We start from the raw sequence: 22,885 nt of genomic DNA, 5'->3' as shown, positions 1-22,885 counted from the left end.
TAATATTTTATATTACTTAAATCTGTTATAAATTCAAATTTTGTTTAAATATTTTGCACAAATATGAAGCATAACGTTGTGCATCTTTGCTTTGCATTTGTTTGTGCGCCTAGTCCAACAAATGAAATTCGTATAAGGTAGAATAATTTTCTATCAAAACGCCTTACACTTGATTGGCTTAAATTCCATCTCTTGAATTGTGATTTTCCTATTAAATTTGCTATCATCTTTCGATTGCTAAGACTTTTGAAAAAGAAAAAAAAAAAAATTAAATAAAAAGGAAAATGAAATTTAAAAAATTCGAAATGAAACATTAAAATTTCTATTTTAATTTTTTATATTTTTACTTAGTAAAGATATTTGTAATTTTATAAAAGAAATGAGTTAAATTAAATTAATTACATATTTTCTTAATAGCATAAATCACTCGTTAGGATCACTTAAATTACATTTTTAGCTTAGTATTCAAACTGTTTCAACTTTCTCTTGAATCCATACACTTATCTTTTCAGATTTATTAATAGCTAGACATAGATTTTTTCGCTATTAAAAAAACTTAAATAATTAAATTACATATAATATCGAACGCAAAGTGTATATGCGCTTTCTATGCGTTTTTGAAAATCTACACTAGAGTTATGCAATTTATGTTTGAAAAGAATTTCCTTTTAAAATAGCTGGTCCCTTTTGTCAGTTGGGCATGTTGTTTTGTTGAAATATGTAAACACATTGGTAAAACTTGGCTTGGATTCAAACTCAAATACAGCCAGTCTATTGGCTAATACTTATTGCAAATAATATGTATGTAAGTATAGAAATACATTAATCAAATGCACCCACAGTACTAAAAATGAATAGCGTTACATGTATAAATATAAATTGAAATTGGCGAGAGTTTTATATAGTCTTTTTCTCAACTAATACAAAGGGTTTCAACAAACCAGCAGAAAATTTAAAACATTTTTTGTTAAAATATATAATAAAGTCATGTCTTAGCGGTGGCAACTTCTCTTGCAATTCTTCCATCGACTTCTACTTCACATATTTTTGCATTCATATATTCATCGATTTAAAATTTTATTTTGCCATGATTATATAGATTTCAAATATTGTTCTATTAATAGTTTTTTTGTTTAAATTTCCATGAAATGCTTTGTTGCAATTAATTGTACATGATTGCGATTTGTTTCTTTGTTTGTCGAATTCTAATTCTGTTGCTGTTGCTGCTGCTGATATTCGATGGGACTGGTTATTGCCCTAAGAAAATCATGTTGTGACTGCAGTATGTTGCGGATGATGCGCAACCATTCATTGGTTAACTCTACTGTGGCTGCAAAGCAAATTATATTTAGACCAGGCTTATTTGGATCGGTTGATTTGAGCAGAAAACGATTGTTGGGTAGTTCCTCTAGATGCATTTTGTTGACCTGTTTGGAAAAAAAGATAGTTAAGAATTATAAATATTTAGTTGCACGTAGTTAATTTTGTTTTTACTTTAAATATTCGAATTCGACAATTTTGGAATTTTAGCAGTATTGGCAAACCTCTGAATGAATTTCCTTAACCTCTTCCGGTAAAATGACGAGTCTAGCTCGTCATTGGTTTTTCATGCCATATCGCACAATGACGAGCTACACTCGTCATGCATACTGTTGAATATGATAATTAATTTAGTCTAAAATTTTTTACGTGTGGAAATATCACAGATCCATATCACATATTGTTTATCGTTAAAACTTCTTGCTACAAGTCACGAGCGAATTTTTGTGAGTCTGTAAGATTTCAGATTTTTTATTTTATTTTTGATAAAAAAATATGTTACCCGATATATCATTGCATTTTCTGACCGGTTAATTACATATCGTATACAAACAAGCAATGAAACGCGTAAAGGTCAAAATAAAGATTTCCATCACTGAAAGTCAATTTTTAATTTAATAAAAAAGTTAATGGAAAAACAAAATCTAATGACGAATTTTGCGCCACCTTGTACATTCTTATTATTATCATAATACATTTTGTGGTTGTTATTGTAGAAGTGTAAATATTCCCCATAAATGTTTGGGGAATGCTGTTATACAGTGACAGTCCTTGACCAGATATAAATCCCAGGATCGTTCCGTAACGTAGAACCGACTGTCAGGGGAACGGAATACATTTTGTAATACATGTCAGTCTAGGATATTAGTCTTGCAGGACTTTTGGACGAATGCAAAGTTTTGAAAAATATGCAACAGTGAATCCTACGCATACTTTCAGGCTATGACTCTATGACCGTTGCTATACTTTTATTTCATTGTAGTATTGCGGCATGCAAAGCTTCGCGGTTCGCGCTTTCTTGCACAAGTATCAGATAAATATCTTATTGCCTAGTATATTTTTGCTAAATAAACTGGTCGCTAGTATTCCAACCCTGTTTTATAACTATCTGTGTATTTGAAAGAATGCCTTCTTTGCTAGGCGCGGAACTTTGTTTCATTTTGTATAATTTAGCACTACAACTTTCACTTACTTGTATATGCGAACGATACGTGTAGGTTGGACTACTATATTGTAGTTTCTTTCCATCAATATCCGCAAAAATGATACTTTGCTCGAATAGAAAAACATACAATTCTCGCGGTTTCTGCAGCATGTAGGCATTACGCTCAGCACCTTTCTCATCTTCAATGCAGGTGAGTTTGTCATGCAGCAGCAGTTTTCCTTGCGCAGTAATTTTACCCTCGAATTTTTGTAAGCGACGTAATTCCATTGCTTCATTAGCAGCCTTGCAAATCATCTAAAAATGACAGAGATATAAATCAAATTAATATTGCAAAACATTAACGTTTAATAATATTTCTAAACAAAATTTACCCCCATAACGCGCATAGCTTCTTCGATGCCAACAACTTCAGCATCACATCCAGCTGCTCTAGCATGTTTTGCAATTTCTCTGAATAACAATTCATATTTAGGCAATCTTTGCACTGGTTTTATGAGCAAGTCGTTGAGCTATTCAAATACAAAACATATTTAAAATCAAATACAAATCTTTCATTGTGAATGTCAATTAATAGCCCCTAAAAAATATTCACTTACATCCAAACGACTTCCCAGTTTCTGTCTTATTTGATCAAAATATAAAAGGTGAGTTGTGACAATGTGATCCGACACTGGCTTATTTTGATAATATTTATTATACATATCAAATTTAGGTAAATAACGCTTGATAATAGGGCCCAAATCGGCGGGCGAATTACGGCAGCGAACTATCGCCTCCAAAAAGAATCTGAGAAAAGGAGAATAATTTCAATAGGTTTAGTTTCGAAATTTGTTTTGACATATAATTAAAAGAAATCTTACTTCTTGTGCCACTCGTAGATGGCTTCAATGTTTCCAAAAACCATGCGTTCTTTGCCGCCCTTCAGATCATCGGGTATAGGTATATCACTTTTGGGATCGAGTACTTCAGCTAGGTAACTGAAGATGCAAAATAATTACACTTTAAATCATTTCTGGCTCATTGCGTCAATATATCAATTACACACCCATTAACAATGCTCTTCAAGTCCTCAATATATGACTTTTCGGTGGTTATTAATTCATCGATTGCGTATTGGCGCTTTCTAAGCGCGCTTTCAATATCACTATTTTCCGTATTGCGCTGTGTGGGGAGAATAATTCACAAAAAACTAGTAATTATTGAATGTAGCTTAAATTTAGTTTCATATTTTGTTAAGTTAAAAGTAAGTAGTATTAATATAATATTTATTTATATATTTATATATTTACATACCTCCTCATGGTTATAAGAGTTGTTGCTGCCATAACCATCTGTGGGATCTTTCTTCTCACCAACTGTGCTGCAACCGTTGCTGGCGCACACATCAGCATTAATATTACTGCAGTTGTTTACATTTGGTTTCAATATTTTTGAATTCTCCTCATGTTGCTCCTGTGACATAGAAAAAAGTGAAAGATGAGAACAGATGTAAATGTAGAACAATTATAAATGGTTACGCACCGTTTTCTCTTTGACAATTTGCTCAATTTCTGATAAATCTACGGCTGGGTTGCCTTCCATTTTGCCTGCACTTGCCTGCAAATAAATTCAAGCGAAACGATAATTTTTAAAATAATGTACACCAGTGTATTGAATGAAAAAAAAAAAAATTATATAGTTCAAGCTTTTACGAATGTATCAAGGCGCATTTATTAAAGGCGGTGGCGCTATAAACACAACAACGTTCTTACATTAGAATGTCACGACAGAAGAAAATGCAAAATAAGAGAAAAGGACGAACTAAGTTCCACAGCCGATAAGAAGTTGGAGGTAGAAGAACACGTTGATTGTGCGAATGGAACGCCTTTTAGTAATTTCATTTTATGCTGAGATACAGATGTATACAGCGAATGAAGAAAGCAAATGGCTGGTTTATCGATACTACCTTTAATAGATTCGCCTTGGAATGTATATAACTTTCCAATAAAAAAAACAAAAGAACTGGTGGGTTTCTGAATAACTTTGAATATTTTCGTAAATGTTATTCAGCGGAGGGTTCATTTTAGATAGAAATTTAATCATATACTTAGTTTAATATTTCTGAGGTCCTTTCGTGCACGCATCTAAATGTAGTATTTTTACAAAGTTCGATTTTTTTTTTTAATTTTCATTAATTTTTATATAAGTTCAGTTTTTTTTTTAGTTCACTTTACAAAAAATATTAAATAAATCAAAGTTTTAAACTTTGTACACGATTTATAAAAATTCCACAAATTTTCATAAATATTTTAAACTTCTTCATCAGAATTAAAAAAAAAAAAATGGGCACGCAGTTTCAGAGCCCATTCAATTTTTGTGTGAAAAGCGCTAGGTTTAAGTGGCTCAAAATTCTCGTTGATTTTTGATAATTTGTTTTTCTGACGGTATTGCGCATTTTCTCCATATAACGAATGCACATTTGTATGAAACTTTGATGTACTATAGGTACATATGAACAGATGAATTGTTTTTAGAAATAATGAAAATAAAACAAGAAAAGAAGCCACGTTTCCGATTAGAAGTCGCCGGTCGTCAGGTGTACGTACATACATGTACATATATATAAATATATATATATACGCAGATAAGGTTAGAAGATGTAGAGGGCATTGCAAAGAATTTTTCGATGTAAGCGCTCTAATTTCTACAGGATCAGAATTTCTATAAAAAATCGACAAAATTGTCTATGATAAGATATCACATAGATTCAATCCAAATTGCTTGATTGGACAAGGAAAAGTGTTTCTGTAACCATTAATCGACAAAATGGAAAGCAGTGAGAAAAATTATATGACAATCGACAATGAATAATGGGTAAAATCGAATCAACAATTCTTCATGGCAACATTGAGAAAAGTAAGCAAGAAAACCAAAATGTGTATACAGAAATTAAAATATTTATGAACGGCCATTTAATCAAATAAAGAAATACTACGTTAAGAAATCAATTTTCTAATTAACTATTTTACACATGTATATGTGTTTATGCTAACTCAATATTTACATCAAGTCCCATTTAACTTACCTTTAACGTATTCAAATAATAACCAAATACTTAACACTTATAATTTGCACTTCAAAGGCATTACAAAATACATTAAAAAGTTTTATTTAATTAATGTGTGTTGTCATCATCTCAATGCCAAATCAAAATAATGATCGACAATTTTTTATTTCATTCGATTACTGAAACCCTTTCCATCGAGTACTCGTACTGAAATATACTGGAATATTTCAATTAACTAACAGGGTTGTCGATGATGAATACGACTAATTTTTTTTTACCGAACCGCAAGAAGTGAGAGAAGGGTTACAGAAATGGGCTAAGGTATGGGTATTTCTAATCAGATCATTTATTTAGATAGATATTAGTACTTCGTGTGCACTTCGGCCTGTGTATCTATGGTATTGTAACCTTTTGTTGTTGTTGTAGCAGTTCACTAAGCCTTGCCAGAGCGGTGTAGTCACCGATCGTCATCGTCTAGCTCATCTGAGTTAAACAGAAAACGTGCTGTTTGCCGACTGGCGCTTTGAGAACCTTGTTGCGGTATTGGATCTTAGTAGCAATAACGGTTGTATGCGGTGAGAAGGAGAGCAAACTGTCGAAGTTGGTAGTAATGTTGCTCGGCTGAGCTTCAAGGAATCCTAGAGGTTCTATTTGAGATGATGGATGGTTGCACCAACGAATTGCGCGAAGTAGAAGCCGTGGGGGTTAAGAGCGCCGGATGGTGGGAGAAATATGTGGCTAGAAACCGTATGGACCACTTCCTATGTCTTAAAGCCTGAGCAGGTATTAAGGTGACACCACCCTCTGCACTGGTTACATCTAACCGATGTGGAGTTTGGGTGGAGCCGTTACTGGGGCGGATGCCCTTAGTCGGGAAAGACCCGAGTCATTCCGGTACGTAGAACCGGCTGCAATGGGAAAGAGCAGCCCAGCCAATAAAGCCGACAACGGTCCGTGAATACGGTGCTAATCGAACGCTAGTCACGCACAATTCCCTGCTCGGCTTTGCGTCCCCCTTCTAATCATATCGATTGCTAAGGTTTATGAAAGGTTTGTATATAAAAACATAATTTATAAGCGCAGGATGGAAGACAAAAATTCATTTTTAAATACTTTAAAATAACTAAAATTCATTAAGAGACTACAGCGTTTTTTTGTTTTATAATCTATGTATGTTTTCGGTGTGACATCAATAAATTACAATGAACGAGAATTTTCTTCTCATTCATTATAAAATTTAAAATGTATTAAAAAAAATTTAATAGGATAGAAGACAAAAATAAAAAGCTTTTCAACAACGCCCGCGTTTCCTGTTTTGCTTTTAAATATTTATGTGTGTATGCAGGTATTTAATGCTTCACTTTTTTTCAATTTGCACAATGCGCTACTAAAAATACACGCACGTAGTTATTGTAGTCGCGTCGCGTATATGGCATGTGTTGATGCGATTTGTCGTTTCTTAATTAAGTGCGTTCTGCATGCACTTACTTATGTGCTTACGTACACACGTGGCCACTATAATAGCTACAAGTACACCGACTTCGACATAAAAAAGCAAGCGTTTTTTTTAATTATGTTAATTCCTTCATCGAAATAAAGGGAAAAAGCTTTCGACGTCTAGCAACATCCTAAAACAAGTTTATTTTTGTTTCATGGCTCCAAAGTTCTCTATACTACATACTTTTTGATACGCTCTGGGCCACACCTTCACTTGTGGTCATAAACGAAAGGTTCTGTCTTCCGTAAATTGCGCTGTTGTTTTCGACTAAAATTGATTTTGATGCCTGGATGTTCGTCGCGCCAAGTGTCATAAATAAATTGTCGATTGTAGGTAATTATTTTCTTTTCAACCGTTCCAATATTTAGCGATACATTTGTACGATATTTTCTGTTTTCGAAAATTGAGAAGAAGCTCCGTTATACTCATCAACTGTGCAGAATTGCGCACGACCCATACTTGGTGTGGTATTCATATTAATTTTCAGTTAAATGAACTTTAACTTCGGAACTTCGTTTTAATTTTACAGCACAGATAAATTCAATTCAATTCAATAATAGCCATACCTTTTTAACAGCGGCACCTATTTAAGTGATCACGTGTGTATATGTATGGCTGTGTGTGTCAATATTATTATACTTGCATGGCCATATTGTATAAAATGTATTTTATGAATGACAGGCACTGCATCACTGAGCGCAACAAGCAGTGATAAAGTGAGAGGAGCAAATTCGTCTGGTGATTTTTTCTTCATAAATCAGAACAAACATTTTTGTGAACGTAGGAGTACAAAAATGTATAGGTATCTATAGATATTTATACATTTTCAATGAGAAGAATAAGTTATAATTAAAGAGAATTCTTATAAATTTGAAAGTTTCTTGGTTCGTTTGTTTGTAGTTTATAGACTCCTAAACCATTCATACGATTACAATGATATTTTAGTGAGTAGTTCTGAGTACATCGGGAAAGGTTTAAAAGCTGATTTGGGTCCGCTCCGTAGCTGGGTGGGCGTAGTGCGGTCGATATATTGTGAAAATCGTAGTTATGATACGATTAAAAATATATATTTTAGTTAACTTTAAATAAATGTTTTTGAAAAAAATGTATTCGAGCTTGCTTGGACGCACTACGAAATGCTGTAATTGAGATAATTATAGATATTGCATAGATCGATTTTATTTTAAATTTTCTTCAAAAAAACTGCACCACATTGCCATTTCATTCTCTCTCTGAGATACGAAAAATATGTGTTAGGAATATCGCAAGTGAGGAACGTGATACCTCCTATACTAAATCGTAAAAACTGCATAAAATTACTTTGGGTACAGTTTGAATTATAATGACCAAAAGTACAAAGTTATTAATCCCATTTCGATTTCGATGAAAGGGCCCGGTTGAGCCCAAGAGAAAGTGTAATTAATTTTTATTTTTCCGATGTAGCCGAATGGTTCATTTGAAAGTGCGCAGTTTCGAATCTCCGTGCATGAAACACCAAATTATAGAAAACAAGTTTTATCTAATAGCGATCGCCCCTAGGCAGGCAATCGCAAACATCCGAGCGTATATCTGCCATAAAAAAAAAACCAAAACATTTGCCGTCCGGAGTTGTCTTAAAAGTGTTGGCCCCTCTATTTGTGGAACAACATGAAGACATACATCACAAATAAGAGGAGCACGACCAGAACTCTTAAACTTTTATGAGCAAAACAATGTGTTTCATCACACATCTTGTGCTCACATAATTGAGTCATCTGGAAAAAATGCATGTTACTGAAATATTATTTATATTTCGATTAACTCTATAACTTGCACAGCTGATATTTTGTTGGAAACCCCTTGTGCCGTATATCGTTTACTCACGGTGTGCATTAAATCTTGGCATTGGCCTGGAGTGATCTTGTGTGTTGTTGCGAGATTTCCTTGCACCTCAATTTCACCCCATTTGCCTAGTATTTGTCCGACCAACACCTGGTGGTTTAAACAATGGGGCATGTGCTTTATTAAAATGTTGTTTACCAATACTTTTTTTTATGTTGATACATTGGGTCCATTCAAACAATTTTCCTGAAGGCATATTCGCACATTTTGGGCTGATATATTATATTTATCACCACCTGTTTATATCCACCTGTCGAACGAATTTACACGTTTCAGACAAACGTTACTCTGTAATTTTAGATTTTTAATCCGCAAATTAGAGCTTACAGATATGTAACCAGAATTACGAAATTATTTACGACAATAGTGGAGATGAGAGGAAAGGCTGAATTTTGAACATAAAAACTACAAGGAAAGTAGTTACTTGCATTAGTAGAAAACATGATTAGCAGAAAAACCCTGATAAGAAATATTTAATTTATATTTTATTTGTTTATCAAACACACAACCAAAAGTTATTTTACAGTGTTTGAACTTATCAAGAGATCGAACTTACTGCAGTTAAGAGATCAAGATGTTTTACTAAATTGAAGTCGGTCCATAAGGTATTTGGTCTTCTGAGAAGTAATAAACATTTTAACTTTAGGAAGTCATTAAATGCTCTGGAAAATATTGGCTTAGAAAACCAGATAAGTGCTACTGGCGTATATCGCAATATGGTTGTCAAGGACATTAAGCGTAGTAGACTATAACAATCGGCATACAGTTCACATCTATAAAGTACCGTTGTCATTAAGAACGTTTTTGCTAAAAGTAATCGAATTTTACTAGGTTAAGTGCTGAGTAGTCCATAAGGCTCGTTGCATACCATAGACTTTACCTATTGCATTTACATCAACTGTGGGTATTCCAAGTCAGAGCTCTATTATAAGTTATTCCTAGGTTCTTTGCAGTGTTCACAAATTTTATAACAGAATTTTTCAGTTTCACTTAATTGCAGTCGTCAAGTTTAAACTTCTTTTTATAAATAACGATGCACTGTGATTTGTTTGGATTTAAGAGCAACCCAATATCGCAGGCCCAAAAGGACAACTAACTTACAATTAAACATCATCGTATAGACATGAATATTACAATATTTTATCACGTTTGGAAGATCATTTACGTATAATCCCAAAAAAAGCGGGCGAAGAATCGAGCCTTGGGAAACACCGTTAGTTATAGGCAAATATCTAGATAAACTGTGACTGGCACATACAACTTGCGTACGATCAGAGTTGAATAACATTAGATTAGTAGTCCGTGACCAACAGTGTCGAAACGCAGAACCGTTAAAATGGTTACGAGGTTGTTCTCAATGTTAAGTGTGATATCATCTGAGACCCTAATAAAAGCTTTAGTGCAGTTCCTTTTTAATCGAAAACCAGATTGGTACGGACTCACCAAAGTGTTGCACCTCAAGAAAGAGCTTATCTGGAAAATGCCCTATCCGCTTTGACAGGAAACAGCAATAGAGAAATATTACACCCCTCCGCGTGGATTGAGCGAATATTGAAATACATATGTATGTAATAATTTTGTTGCCTTTTGTTGTCGGCCTTTTGTTTTGGCAGTATGCACTGTAAACTTACTAAAACGGTGTGAAATGCACTGTGTATTTTCCGACGAAATTTTCGCCAACCACTATTGTTTTCCAGCTTCTTTTACTTCGATTGGATCAATCGAGTATTGTGTTATATTTCACTTTATTATTAAAATAATATCGGTAATATAATTTATAAAATCTGTCAAATTAAAGCTATTATGACTGTATGCGAATATGGCTAAATTTCGATAATTTTTTTAGATTTTAGTAGAGTTTCAAATAGCTGAAAGAAATCAGACAAATGATATATTGCAAGTAGGCAAGTTTCTTAAAAGACTTTGGTACTAGATCCCATATATATACATATTATATATACGAGGTTTGTTTAAAATATGAGGTGTATTTTCAAATTTTGCGGGCTACGTATATTTGGCTTTCGATTATTATTTTTTTTTTATGTTGGTGCACTCCTCTCGGTGATATGTTCACGGTTTTAGCAATATAGCATGTTTAGTTTGTTTGTGAGAGGCTTAAATAAGACAAGTGTTTTACGTGTTCGGCAATTTTCTGCCATCGCAAAAAATGGTTGCATCAAATTTTGTGCAAAAAATGGAATTAAGTGCTCAAAAACACTTGAAATGTTGACAGTGTACCAACATAAAAAAAAAAATAATAATCGAAAGTCGAATGCACGTAACTCGCGAAATTTGAAAATTTATCTCATTTTTTGAACAAACCTCGTACATACATATAATTGGGCCATACACCCGTTTTGTATGTTTGGTCGAGTTCCTGCTCCTATTTATGGCGTGCGTCTTGATGTTGTTCCACAAATGGAGGGGCTTACAGTTTTACGCCGCCTCTGAACGGCAGATATTTTTGAGGGGCTTTTTCGTGGCAGAAATACACTCGCTGATTTGTCATAATCTGACGAGTGATGATCGCTTTTAGAATAGATTTTCTATCATTCGGTGTTTCATGCACGGAAATTCGAATTTGCGCACTTTCGAATGGTAGTCAAGCACCAACTCATTTGGCTACGGCGGCCCCCAGTTCCCATAGGTCATTTTAATATTTTACTAGTATACCTGTGCGTATTTATGCGGTGCCTTTTCCCTATATTCACCATTCAAAATATAAACAAAATTTCAATTAAATAGCACGTGTGAGATTAATTAATACTGAAGTCAAGACGAATCGATTAATAACCCTCTTAACTTTTTTGATAAATTTTTCCATGTACCCCATAATCAGGATAATCACCACAATAACATACTGCAACAATTGAATAAAAAAATTATATTCTTTGGTACATAATAAGGAAAAAAAAAACAATCTTAATACGAAATATTGTCATTGGACCTTTGTCTATCACCTGCTCTAACCGGATGTCCTGCTGGCCCAATTGCAGAGAAGCTATGTCCTGAACACATACACTAACAATAACTCATATATCGTAGAAAAGTTGGCTTTGACATGACGAAGTAAAATGTTTTGTGTTATGCGTGGGATGCTTTTTATAATTTGTGCCTTTGTGTTGCAAAAGTCTGATGAGCTTTAATTCGAAATTTTTATCGAAAAGTTAGATATTTTTTATCATAAACTAACATATTATATAACGTTTCAACTTAGAAGCATTATTTGTTGTTTTTCAGTGAGTTGAAAAATTCATATCGTGAAAATTTTCGTGCAATGATTTATGACGATTTTCGACGTGCATTATCGGGGCAGGAGTAGATTGGTACAACGAGTTGTAACGTAAGTTTGGTGAAGATTGTTCAAAAACAGTTGTTGTGCCACAAACAATCGCTGCTGTACGTCTCGTTGGATGCCGCTTAATGACAATTGCTCAAATGTCCAAAATAAGGACTCGGGTCGATTGTTGTAAAGAAATGTTGAAGAAATTCAGCCGTGGTGATTCAAACACACACATCTATGACATGACACTGTAACAATTGACGAATCTTGTATCTATGCATATGAATCGAATACAAAACAGCAATCGCAGAATAGGTGATATAAGACGAGCTTAAGGGGTTATATACCTTGTGTTTTTCAAAAAAATCAAAATAAATTTTATTTCTTTATCGTAAAGTACAATCCCTTGAGAACATTTTCATAGAGATCTGAGCAATAGATCGAAAGTTACAGCGTTTTAAATTGTGCGTCGTCACGTCCTGAGCGTACGGCCTCATGCGGCGCTTGAAACTTTAAACGCGATTATCTCAAAAACGTGTTTTTCCAAAAATGCTTTTGCGGTGGACGCGATTGCAAAAAAAGTATTCAACCGATTTTTATAATTTTTTTTTTTAAATTGTTCGTAATTGATGTCGCCTCTTAGTGAACGATCAACTTTTTATGTATAAATTTTTATTTTGCAGATATGAATTTTTTAATGCCAATTTTAGGACTGTAGAAGTGGAGTTTTTTAAAAACATGTTCCTATTTTCACAAAAATCAAAATATTTAATATATTGATCCTTCACTAAGAAGATATAACCCTATACTAATGAAATCTTTTCGATTTTTTGATTTCAGTTGACTTGGTGGACTTGAATCGCGTCCACCGCAAGCCTCTTCCAAAAAAAGGGTCTTGGGGGAAAACGCCATAACTCCGCCATTTTTAAATATTTTTACACAAACAAAGCCTTTTTTTTTTCTTTAAACATTGTAATATCCAATAATAAAAACTTTTATACAATAAAATTATTGCTACATATCTTAAAAAAAAACCCAACTTTCGCTAATTTCACCGGACCACAAGGTATATAACCCCTTAATGCAACTAAATTTGTTCGCGAAAGAACAGCTCAAAGCAAATGGTCATCTGTTTTTTCGGAGAAACTTAAAAAAATCAATTCTGAGTGATGCACAACCTAGAGAGTTTTTGAGCACTTAAAAGATCGAATTCATGGATCATCCGCCTTACAGCCCTGATTTGGCGAACATTAAAAATAAAATGCGAGGACAACGTTTTTCAACGCCTGAGAAAGCTGTCGAAGCCTTTAAACAACTCAGTAGAGGTATCCGCCCGGACTTTGGTTGGTTTTCAACGCAAAAATCACATTAAATCCATAACAAATTTCTGAAAGTACTCTAAGAAATTTAATTTTTGGCTTAGTACTTTATTGTTGCCATTTAGCTGATAGCACGCAATTTAGCCGTACTCGCACAAACCATAAATTTAAAAAAATCAACAAAAAGTAATGCCAGTTTTTATTTCAAAATGCGTTTTTATGCTAATTTATTTTACTTTTCACAAACACGCGCGCCTTTTTCTGTTTTTTGTTTTTTTGAACACGAATAAGACTAAATGCCACAGAAAGCGTTCTGCCAGACAGACAAATTCAAACTGAATGTAGTGAGAGAATTGTTGTACTCGTGCGCTGTTCTCACATTCGAATCGGCAGATGATCGGTTGAAAGCGATTGGAATAGCGAAAAAGTGTGACCACTCATGAAAAAGGTAAATATTGGGCCAACAAATAGCCAGTTGCATATTTGAATAAATGTACATATGGACACATACTTACATGCAAGTGTATGTATGTACATGTGCATGTCTATAAATACGACCAATAACGCAAATTTCTCATTAACAAAATAACAAATGTTTGGTATGACTGACCTGTCTAATGCCATAACTGTTCATCTCTATAGGCTATATTATTTTCACTAATCAAGAGATCAGCGCTAGCAGCCTCAAATATTTGGTTGTTGCGGTTTCTCGCTACTTAGTGGTTGTGAGAAAATTTTGCCAAAAGTATTTGTTTTTTTATTTATATATGTAAACATGTGTTGGCTGAGCTTTCCTTAATGTTGGTGCTTTTTTTCTCACCCAGGCATTGAAGTAAATTGCGATATGTCTACTAGTACGTAAATATATGCATACCACTAGGTAGCTCAATAAATTTTTCAATTCGATAAGAACCAGACTATTAGCTTACATTTTTTTTGTTATGTCGGTACATTCTTCATACGAACCTATGTGAAGTTTCATTTGAATCTATGCATCTACATATTTTTTCTTTATTCACAAGTCACTTAGTATCGACGTGTCATAGTATTTTCTACATTGGAAAAAATCAAGTATCGGAAATTGAATTTTTATTTTTGGATAGTTTAAAAGCAAAGTAAATGTATGAATGAATGTTAAAAGTGAATAAGGACTTTTCAGTAGAAAGATGAATTTAAACGTGGTCGTGCAAGCCTTGAAGACGATCCACGTCAAAGACGTCGAAAAACAGCAACAGCAAAGATACCAGAAAAAATACAGGATATCGAATTGGGAAATCACCAAGTGACTGAAGGGTATTTAGTAGCTCTAGGCACCTCATTGAGCAGTGTAAGCAATATTTTGACTGAAGAATTGGGTTTAAGAAAGTAGAGTGTACATAATGGGTGCCGCATTTGCTAACAATGGAACAAAAACACATTCGAATGCGACTTTTTCAGCAGCATTTAGAGTGTTTTCGAAAGAATAAAGTGGATTTTGTGCATCGATTCATCATGATGTATGACACTTGGGTCTATCACCATGATTCTAAAGAGTAGCGTGGATCTGGCTCCTCGACTACGAAACGAGTTCGTGTGTGGAAGTCGTCCAAGAAGGTGTTAGCATCAGTTTTTTTTGGGAAGCGAAAGGAATTTCGATTGTAGATTAATTGCAAACTAGTAAAGAAATAAATTCTGCATATTGTTGTGAAAGGAAAATTATTATTTTTCATCAGGATAATGCACCGTGTCGCAAGAGCATCTTGACAACAGCTAAAAACCATGAATTAAAGTTCGAATTATTGGAGCAACCACCGTATTCACCCAGATTTGGTGCCTAGCGACTAAAAAATGTCATGCGTGGAAACATATTTTGCAAACCTTCCAGGTTTTCACTCCCGGGATGGTGTTAATAAATTGGAGTCCCGTTGGAACACCTATCTTGAAAAAGTTCCTCATAAAAATATCTGTCGTTCGGAGACGGCTTAAAACTGTAGGTCCCTCCATTTGTGGAACAACATCAAGACGCACACCACAAATACGAGGAGGAGCTCGGCCAAACACCCAAAAGGGTGTACGCGCCAATTATATTTATATATATATCTTTGCAAACAATAACATTGTGTTTTTCTTATCGAACCGCAAAACTTATTGCACAACCTAGTATACATACATGTGTACATACGCACTCAGGTATAAGATTTTAATGCCTCACCTGCCTTAAAAAGGCTTACTGTGCTTATTTCTAGAAATAAAGAAAACGTAAGATTTAATTAATTTTATAATTGAATATTTTAGTATTACTTCCCATTAGTTTGTCTTGCTTTTAATTTTTAGTTAAAATTTTCAAAGATGATTCAGTTCCAAAGTGTGGAAATGAAGGTTTGTTTATTTTCTGACGTGTTTGGTTTTTACGAAAATATACAAACGGCAATCTATGTATGTACATATGTATCTGCAAATTTATTCATGGGTATGTTCATGTGCTAATATTGGCGGTTTATATAAAGGGTTTTCCAATAAACAGGTGTTATCTATCGCTATCGAGAGATGATTAACGATTTTTTATGGCTGGAATTGGATGGTATTGATCTTTACAACGTTTTTTTTTTCAACAAGACGGCGATACGTGCCACACAAGCAACAAACTATTGATCTTTTACGGGAAAAGTTTCCGGATCCTGTTATCTCTCGAAGAGGTGATCAGAATTGGTCACCGAGATCTTGTGATTTAACACCTTGTGACTTTTTTCTTTGGGGCCACGTGAAAGAGAAGATCTACGCCAACTGTCCAGGATCGATTCAAGACCTCAAAGATAGAATTCGTTAGGACATAGGGCAGCCACTTTTCAATTCGGTTATGGAAAATTACATGAAAAGGATATTGTCCTGTAAGCGTGGTCGTGGTGGTCATTTGCCTGATGTTATTTTCCACTATTAACGGCATACTTTCCTGTTTATAATGAAATAAACATCCGATCATTTATATTAAAAAATAGCATTTTTCTTTGAATATCAAAATAACATCTTTTATTGCAAACCCCTTTACATATACAGGGTAGTCCAAATAAAAGCTTATTACGTATTAAATTTTAAATAAAATAAGTCAATCTCAAATTTTGTTGCCCATTTCCTGTCAGAAGCAATAACCAACTAAGGTGAAAATCATGTTTCCAAGAAAAACACTTTGCATATCTGTATTTTACACATAAGTTTATGCACTTTTATAAACAAATTTTTGAATCTGGCCTTCCAGTAGTGAATTCTCAAAACACAGTATCCACTGTTGCTACAAAAAAATCTAAAAAAACATTTGTATGCAAAAAAGTCATGCAGTAACAATATTAATATAATTTTTTTAGTGTCCAGGATTTTTTTTATTTTAACGTTGCAGTTCAATTGGACACTTTTATGACTTGTAAACAATATTTATTTAGTACATTTTTGTAAGTTTTTAATTGGTTTTTAAGTGGAGGTCATAAAAACGCAAACCACAAAACAGAGGAGGAGCTAGGCAAAACATTTGACAAAGGCCGAATACACCAATGATATACACATATTTACATATGTACATATGTAAGAGTGGAAAATGCCTTTATTCCATGGCATGGTTATATTATTATGTGTCTTGAAGAGCAGATTTAGTATCCATTAGAAAAACAATAGATGTATGTACGATGCTTTCTTTATTGGTTCTCAACACGCAACCACTTATGAAACTAGAATGGAGACAAGCACAATTTCTAGCGCTTAATAATAGATAATAAAATCACTGAAGCTTACGGAAAAACCATAAACAATATTATTATTTGCTGATAGTGTGTATACTGCTATGTATGTATGTATTTACTTTGTGAGAATGTCCATTCAAATAAGATAACAATTTTTTTGACTTACCAAACAAATTAAAGCAAAACTACGCACACCAAAAGCCACAATGTACGTCTTTAGATAATAATAAAGTTCTTGATAACTATTTACACAAAATTAATATTAAAATTGGTTTATTGTGAAATGAAGTATTTTCTTTGAAATTCATTGAATGTATGCATGAATTATGAATTTGGTTATTTAATAGCATTTTTTTGAAATGTGCTTTTGAATGGATTTTCTTTCTTACAGAGGGTGGTCAGATATATTTTTGAATTAGCCGTTTTTTTGACACTGACATATTTTTCACGATTAAAGTCTTGACCTTCAGTCAGTATCACAGCTCGATACTTAAGAATGTTTCGGATTATTGCAGATATAAAGAAAATAAATTACTTAAATTACTTAATGCTAATAAAAAGGAGCCGGAAAAATTCTATCAATAATTAATTTTTGATGAGTTTAAAGAAACTTAATTTTAGGGGATCTGTGAAATTTTAATTATTTTGCCGAACAAATTTTAATGCAGCATATGATTTAGATAAAAGAGGCATCGAAGCTTACATGAAGGTATTTGATCTTGTCAACAGGCTGAAGGGGATACCTGAGACACTGCACGACGTTCGTACTACGTTAGGTAGTTTGGAGAACGTAACGTGATAACACTTATTGATATTGAGATATAGGTGAGATCGACCACACCATAAGTGCAATCTTTTGATCTCTAATTGAACCCTTATTCCTGTGAAAACCCTTCATTTTAATCTTCTTTTTTAACTCAAGACCCTCAGTAGGAATTAAGCAAGAAATGCCCTTTAGTGCTTCCACTATCAGAACTCAACGAGATTTCGAACTCTCTTTTGCTTGATTTTTCTTTGCCTAAGAATGTGTTTCCGAAATTATTCAATTTAATTATGTTCTCGTGCTTTCTGCACTACTAATGTGCAGTTATCGTTTTAGTCAGTAAAACCCTTGTAGTTTATTGACTTTCTGAAATAAATAAATATATGTATAAATAAAAAAAATAAGTTTTTGCAATACTCAGTGTTTAAAGTAAATAAATTTTCAACGAGCCGTATTTTTTATCTTGGCGACTAGGGTAACAAACAAAGCTATCGTATCTGGCGATCGGAAGAGAGTGACAATTCGACGTGGATTTTGCTTGGAGCGGTGACATCCATTCGGAGGAGGCTTTCTAAAGAAGCGATAGCATATCAAAAGTAATTTAGATATGCTCATTTTAGTTAATGTTTTTACCTTCTCAAATTTTGTGCACATAACGCTTGTAAGTAATAACATAAATGAATCGAGATAGATACTGACTTATATACAGTGGCTCACAGCTTATAATTTCATGTAGGCCTCTATTCAAAAGAAAATGTGCGCTATTTTTTCTTAAATTACATTTAAAAAAATTTAGATGTTCATTCAAAGGTACAAATATTTGAATTATGAACATCAAGAAATAAGTTCAAAGTAATTTTAATTCAAAATGAATATTTATTTACAACAAAAACAAAATACAGAGTAAACCGACTCCGAAAATTAAAAGCGAGCTTTACTTTAATTTTATTAAAATGTTCGGTTCGGAGCGAATTTAGCATTTCCTAATTTTTTCAAACAGTCTTCTATTTTGATAACCCTATGTGACTACCATTCGAAAGTGCATTGTTTCGAATCTTTGTATATGAAACACCAAAACAATAGAACAAGTTTTTTAGCGGTAGGCACTCGACAAACAATGACAAACTACTGTTGTGTATTTCGGCTCCTTATAAAAAAACGATTCGCTGTTCGGAGACGGCGGAGAACTGAAGGTCCTTCCATTTGTGGAGGAGTTCCTTAAAAGTGCCTTTATAAGTAAGTATAAATATATTCATGAAGCAGTCGCAATAATTTTTTTTTAATTGGTCCATCTCACAGTTTTTACGTGCCACTTTTGAGCGTAATATTTCGAATTTAGTAGAACACAGTCTGCCTGAAATTTTGTATTTCTATTTGTATATCTATCGTCATCTTTGTGATGAAAATATCGAAAAAAGAATCAAAATTATACTCGTTGTGTGGGCACCGAAATTCACTCGGCCTGGTGTATGATGTTACGGGACTTAGACCAGTTGAAGAGCAGCATTCTGTCTCTTTTTTAGACCAAAAGGCTATCAAATATATCACTATCGATCACGAAATGATCTGAGTCTATTAATTAATACGACAAGCGAAACTAAAATAAGCTTGATCTAAAATTAGGGGCCGGTATTGTGGAAAAGTAACACGTGGCTTTTCCATCGAGATAATGCGCCGCCTCAACAGCTCATCTAGTTCGCGACTATTTGTGCAAAAATAATACCCGTATTTACCTACACATATTTATTTCGGCGGCCGCCATAGTCGAAAACTTTGGTGCGTTCGGAGTACGTAGGTTCGAATCTCCGTGAAACACCAAAATGAAGAAAATTTTTTTCTAATAGTGGTCGCTTCTTGGCAGGCAACGATAAACCTCGGAGTGTATTTCTGCCATGAAAAAGCTCCTCATAAAAAAAATATATACATCTGCCATTCGGAGGCGGCTTAAAACTGTAGGTCCCTCCATTTGTGGAAAAACAACAACACGCACGCCCCAAATAGGAGGAGGAGCTTGGCTAAACACCCAAAAAGTGTGTAAGGGCCAATTATATATATACACGTATATATATATGTATATATATGTACCTACTTTTGAGCTTTCCTGCTCCCACGACTTGTGTACATATGTTCCCTTTTCATGGAAAGTGTTATGTAATATTATATTATATTTGCAAAATGATTCAACCCACAAATGCCATTTAGTGGTGTTTAGCAGAAACTTATAAAGTTATATACGTTATGAAAGCAGGACATTGAGGAATAGATCCTAAGTGCATATCGCTCGTTTGCGGGAAGAACGTTATAACTCAAAAAAAGTTGGAGAAAATTGTCTCCAAATTTTCAATTTACTATGCCTCGGTAAGTAAAAGTAAAGAAACATTTTCATCTAATGAGAAACTGTTAACAGATAACGCCATGAATTTTTCATACCGCGTGAAAGAAGAGCTGCCAGTACTTGCTGCACACTTATCTAAAAATTTGTTTGTCTTTTTGGGTTATGACGTTTTACCAGCAAAAGAGCGGTATGATATGTAAAACAAGAACTAAGGTTTAATTTTTGAAAAAAAAAGAAAAAAATCAAAAACATAAATATAAAATGAATAAATAATATTAAAAAAAAAAAATATTATTTGTGCAAAAATTAAAATGTCGACCATAAAAAGCATGCCCTATTTGTAGTGCGCATTTTCTGCTGTTAAGTACTACGCGTATGAGTAACATTTGTTTATATGACAAAAACTAGAAAAAAGTTTCCAGCCACTCCTTTTTTAAATAGAATACATGCCTTCATTTCGAGAAGTGGCGGCATATCAGGTATCTAATGAAGTGTGAATGAATAGAGTGTTGAAAGTAACGAGGCCAAACTTAAATGCTGCTTAATCGTAACATAAATGACAAATCATTTTCTTTTTCGGCAAAACTTTGAAATGTTAAGCGATGCCATTGACCTTTTAAGACCTTAAACAAAGTGTGCCAACAAGGCGCCATAAGCAACATGATACGCAGTGACGATACATTAACTTTACTGCTAAGCATAAAAGTTGGCTGTTTTGCATGACAAAAGGTCTTATTCACATTAAAACCAAACAGAAATTCATACGCACACACAAACAGGCACCACTACAAGGTTGAAAACTACATATAAACTGTGTACTATTTATTATTCATGGTCAATTATAGTAAATTGTAATTAGCCGGAGAGGTCACGCTGAAGTTTATTTATTAGTTAACTTACCAAGTTTTTGGAATTCTCTTTGAGATCCTTGGCAAACACGGGTGGACCATTTGCCATTAAGTGCGGTTCCTGTAAAGGTTTCATAGGCGGTGGTAATTCTAGGCCGGCTTCTTCTTCGGCCTCGTAATCGGCTTGTGCGGCATTGGCCTGTGATGTTGTCGCCGATGTGCCATAGTGACTTCGACTGCTTACTGTGGCCGATGTGGAGAGGTTCTTCTCATCCTGTTCGGTTTGTTTTTGCGTCAACTAGGAAAAACGAAGAAAGCAAGGAAATATATTAGATTGATTACAGACCAAACAGCTGAATAACAACAACACAGGTCTATTGAATTCTCCTGATTGATACGAGACTGATTTTCGATATTTTTTTCTGCACTGGCCTGAAGTCCAAAGTGTTTATTACGTCAGGGTTTAAAGAAAATCGGGAGTAAAACCACATACAAATGAGTTTGTGGGTGATTTTACCCCCCTTTCTTTCTTTTCATATCAATCTGGCGTCTAGAGACTTAAGCCTGAACTAAAATTAAAGCTTGGGTATTATACCAAAGTAACCATATATTCAAGTCCAAACAACAATTAACTGCTTGGAAAGAAGTGTGGCTAAACCTTTAAGGCCAAGTGATTACGATCGAATTGCAAATTATTAAATTCAATTAAACTAAGCTCTTAAAAATTAACACTCGGGGGGTTTTTGGCGTCGCTAATAACAAATCCGATAACAGTCAACAAAATTAAAAATTGCGGACAAAAATTACAAAGTTTTAGCTAAAGTCCTTAAAATCAATAACAAAGGAAATAAGCTGTATAGGAGGTATTCACGACCATACTTAGATTCTCCTTGATGGTTTTGTGACTTAGTACCCAGATGAGTTTAACATTATTATGCACCTCTAAGCACCGTACGGCCGGCTAAGTTAATGAGGATATTATCTCAAATAGTAGTAGGGCCTCAAGTGCAGCCTGACTATCACCTACGATGAAAATATGCTAATTACACTAGTTTTACTATAAGTTTATATCTGACCCCAGACTGATGGCTTATATCTTCCTTTGAAATATACTCAGAGAATTCAGTCCAGGGACAGAAAATTGGAACACCTATGCCTCCGGAGTTTATGTACCAGCGTAAATTTTTCGCAAAAAGATGTATCTTATGGTCGAAAGCGTATTGTTTACCATGTTGTTCAGTTCGATTCTGAATCTTTCCACCGAATTGGTTTTTTTTTCTAAAGGGTTTTTCAATAAGGGCGGGTAGATGTTGAAATGGAATAAAATGGCGTTTGCTGTGTGGCACGTAGCGCCGTCCTGCTGGAACCACATGTCGTCTAGGTCCATATGGTTCAATATGGGCCATAAGAAATTGGAAGGGCCACCACGTCTACCGAAAAATGGGCGCAATGCGCGCAACGTTTGCGTTAATGAACACTCATTTTGATAATAAAGTTTTATCATTTGAACGTGCTGTTCAATCGTGTAACTTGCCATGATGATTTGGCATAAACAACTGAATAATAAACAAAAGATTTGACAGATGTCACCAACACAAAATGGCTGCCACAGGGCGCCAAAATCGACCCGCGCCAATTGAAAAACCCTTTATTACATCTGTGGATCTGGCATGTAAAGCCAGCGGGAGTTGATATTATCGCTCGCTTATTTAAATCCATA

General features: G+C 34.2%; 1 protein-coding gene across 1 annotated transcript in view; it reads right to left on the bottom strand.

Annotated features, from left to right (window-relative positions):
• Positions 1-363: 363 nt before the first annotated feature.
• LOC129240376 (triple functional domain protein-like) overlaps positions 364-22,885 on the bottom strand; it is a 118,913-nt gene continuing 96,391 nt past the window's right edge. The window contains exons 13-21 of the mRNA XM_054876140.1: positions 21,218-21,463; positions 4,007-4,081; positions 3,779-3,937; positions 3,531-3,646; positions 3,346-3,462; positions 3,082-3,271; positions 2,857-2,994; positions 2,513-2,779; positions 364-1,427 (exon numbers count right to left, since the gene is read on the bottom strand). Coding sequence (XP_054732115.1) covers positions 1,206-1,427; positions 2,513-2,779; positions 2,857-2,994; positions 3,082-3,271; positions 3,346-3,462; positions 3,531-3,646; positions 3,779-3,937; positions 4,007-4,081; positions 21,218-21,463 — 1,530 coding nt within the window. The 3' untranslated portion in view covers positions 364-1,205. The remainder of the gene's footprint in view (positions 1,428-2,512; positions 2,780-2,856; positions 2,995-3,081; positions 3,272-3,345; positions 3,463-3,530; positions 3,647-3,778; positions 3,938-4,006; positions 4,082-21,217; positions 21,464-22,885) is intronic.

This window comes from Anastrepha obliqua, chromosome 3 (assembly GCF_027943255.1).
Source record: "Anastrepha obliqua isolate idAnaObli1 chromosome 3, idAnaObli1_1.0, whole genome shotgun sequence".
In the NCBI taxonomy this organism is placed as follows: Eukaryota; Metazoa; Arthropoda; class Insecta; order Diptera; family Tephritidae; genus Anastrepha; species Anastrepha obliqua.
Note: the sequence above shows the minus strand (reverse complement) of the source record. Positions and strands in the feature narration are given on the sequence as shown.